The following is a 2759-nucleotide window of genomic DNA, read 5'->3' on the forward strand; positions in this document are numbered from 1 at the left end:
ATTAAACTTTTTATATATAAATAATCTTCTATTATTTTTATCTAGTATTCTAGCTGAGGCACCGGGCTAGTAATTATAAAATAAATATATTATTAGATAATGACCGCCCTCTCTACCTCTCAGCTCGCACAAACAGCTTCAAGGAACCGCATTCACTCCAGGTTCTCTTCTTGGACATTTCGTGCTGCTCCCCTCCTTCAGTCCTTTTTTCCCTCGGACTTCTCCTCAGTCTTCTTCCCCTCGGACTTCTCCTCAGTCTTCTTCTCCTTAGGAATATGCTGGCGGACCAGGCTCTCGGCCACCTGGATTAAATGGGTGGCGCCGCTCTTGGTCTGGGTCTTGTCAACCGCCTTCACCACAATGATGTTGCGTACAGTCTTCTCGGCGGTGTAGGCGTGGTTGGACCAGGTGCCGATGTTCTGGATGAGGTAGTCTTCCTTGTCATCGGGGATCTCGCCGCCGTTCTTCTGCTCATATTTGCCCTTCTTCTGCAGGCCGCCGGTCTTGTCATAGGCCCAGTAGGAGATACGGACGGCGAAGGCCTCGCTCAGCAAGAAGAAGGCGGCGAGGAGGATGAGCTTGAGATTCTGCATTCTGCTGAGTGGTTTGATTGGACTAGGTTGGTTTGGATTGGAAAGAGAATAGTGATAAAACTTCCTGGAGACTCAAAGAGCTGATTGAATTGGTTTGAATTGATCTGAATGAGGAACCGTGTTTTTGTTTTATTCTTGCTGTTTGAGGTGTTATTCTTGGGAATTCTTATACCTTTTTTCTTATGGGTGCTAGGTGCTGCTTCGGAGGTTCGCGGACACAGCTCTGGGGGCCATGTTGGTCGGAGGCATATGATCTGACTGTAGTGTATCATAGCACGGATTGACTCTCTTGCGAAGGTGCTTGAGTTTGGACTTGTGCTTGTGCTTGTGCTTGGTGCGCGATTATTCTCTTGCGGCGTTAGCTGCAGGTAAGCAACCTCAAACCAACCGCCCCATTGAGCTGGACTGGCTCGAGTCAATTCAGAGTGGCTTTGCGGAGCTCGTTTGTTTTGGTATTGTGGGTGGTGCGTGGAAAGTGATGTGCGCCAGTGGTCAAATTGCTGGTTGCCTGGAGATAGTGGATTGTAGTGCTGACTGCATGCATGGACATTGAACCAGGGTCTCAAAGTCCTCCAAGATTTTGGTAGGGCAATAGGGCTGGGGGGGCCAAGACGGCTTTAATGGGCGGATTCTTAGCGTGGAGTTTAGTGGGGGCCATCGACAACAACTTTCTCTCTCCCCCCCTCTCTCTTCTCCTTTCTCCTAACTTCATGCTTTTCCCAATCCCTTCTCTCACTATTGTCTCTCTTTCTCTTACTCCCTCATCCATCTCAACATCCCTTCTACGTCTCAGAAACAGGAACCAACGCAGCACTAAACCCCACGATGCAATCCAACCACCCTCCCAACGCTTCCGAAAGATCATTCTCACTCTTCCCCCTGCTCCCGGGCGAACTCCGCAATCACATTTGGCATCTGGCCCTACTATCCCTGATCAAAGACCCCTCCCGCCCTCAACTCTGCTTCTACCGTCCCGGCTGCGGCTACTGGGACCCGCGATATCTCACCCCATCAGACCCAGACTACGACCCCGACGACGACCAAAACATCTCCTTCAGGTTCCACCACGACCGTCTGGACCCAGTATCTGTGTGTGTCCCGCTAGTATCCGTGAGCCGCGAAGCGCGGGGGCTGGTTCTCCCTTTGCTTAGGGAGTGGGGGTACAGCTACAGTGTCCGGGAGGATATTTACGGGAATGGGCACCGCGTTCATAATAACCATATCAACACCAGCATCAGCAAGAGCAACGACAACGACACCAGCAAGATACCAAAATTTACCCGCCCTATAGATCCCCTCCAAGACGCCCTATACATCGCCCCAAACCACCTGGACGACTTCCTCGCTGAACCTTGGGACCGATGCTTCCAGCCTGATCTCGCCGATAAACAGATCAGTCGACCCGCACCGGAGATGAATCGGTTGGCGCTGCCGGTGGCCGGGCTGAAGGTGCGGGAGGAACAACACGGGATGGTGACGGCCGTAGTATCCGAGTTCTATCGGACGGAGGAGATGTTTCTGGTGCTGGGTGGGGGGTTAGATCCCGGGACAGAGGGTCAGTGGTTGCTTGAGGCTGTGAAGGGGGGCCCGGTGTGGATGTGGGATCCGGTTGGGGAACGATTGGTCCTGGAAGAAAGGAGCGAGGGTATTAGATATAATACTGGTGGTTTGGACGCTGTGAAGCGCCTGGTTGAGGCAGAGACTGTCAAGCTTGCTGCTCAATTGGCCCAGGTGAATACGGATCGGTTTGTGATGCGTATGGCTGTTGCGGTGCAGGTGAGTTGAGGGCTTTTCTCAGGGAGGGCTTTCCGATAAGGAATAGCTAAATACATTCAATCCTTGTAAACCACTCCATGCCTTGCTGACCTGGGGCCTTTGCCGAGGCCCTGTGGTTTATCTGGTCTTCGCTGCCTTGCCAAATGGGGGACTGGATATTACTTGTTGAACGAAAGTAATTGTGTTGCTATCTCTGGTGCCGATGATGAGCATGAAGCCATCACCTCCTTAAAGATAGTATAAGCAATGCCTATCGTTTATGTTTCCAGATGTTGTCCCCTTAGGGGAGCTGGGCTGGAGATTCAAAGGTCTATCTCAAAGAAAATAAATAAAATACTAAAAATATATATTATATTATTATTCAGTAGTTACACAGCAAGGTATATTAAA

At 50.7% G+C, this 2759-nt stretch overlaps 2 protein-coding genes across 2 annotated transcripts; one reads left to right on the forward strand and one right to left on the reverse strand.

The window, feature by feature from the left end:
- Nucleotides 1-102: 102 nt before the first annotated feature.
- On the reverse strand, nt 103-1032 carry ASPBRDRAFT_49070 (uncharacterized protein). Its single transcript, XM_067626240.1, has one exon. The coding sequence runs from the start codon at nt 591-593 to the stop codon at nt 198-200; it is 396 nt and encodes a 131-aa protein (XP_067473682.1). The 5' UTR covers nt 594-1032; the 3' UTR covers nt 103-197.
- Nucleotides 1033-1248: 216 nt separating this feature from the next.
- On the forward strand, nt 1249-2737 carry ASPBRDRAFT_49072 (uncharacterized protein). Its single transcript, XM_067626241.1, has one exon. The coding sequence runs from the start codon at nt 1419-1421 to the stop codon at nt 2376-2378; it is 960 nt and encodes a 319-aa protein (XP_067473683.1). The 5' UTR covers nt 1249-1418; the 3' UTR covers nt 2379-2737.
- The last annotated feature ends 22 nt before the right edge of the window (nt 2738-2759 follow it).

The sequence above is a fragment of the Aspergillus brasiliensis genome, assembly GCF_001889945.1.
Source record: "Aspergillus brasiliensis CBS 101740 unplaced genomic scaffold ASPBRscaffold_21, whole genome shotgun sequence".
Taxonomy (NCBI): Eukaryota; Fungi; Ascomycota; class Eurotiomycetes; order Eurotiales; family Aspergillaceae; genus Aspergillus; species Aspergillus brasiliensis.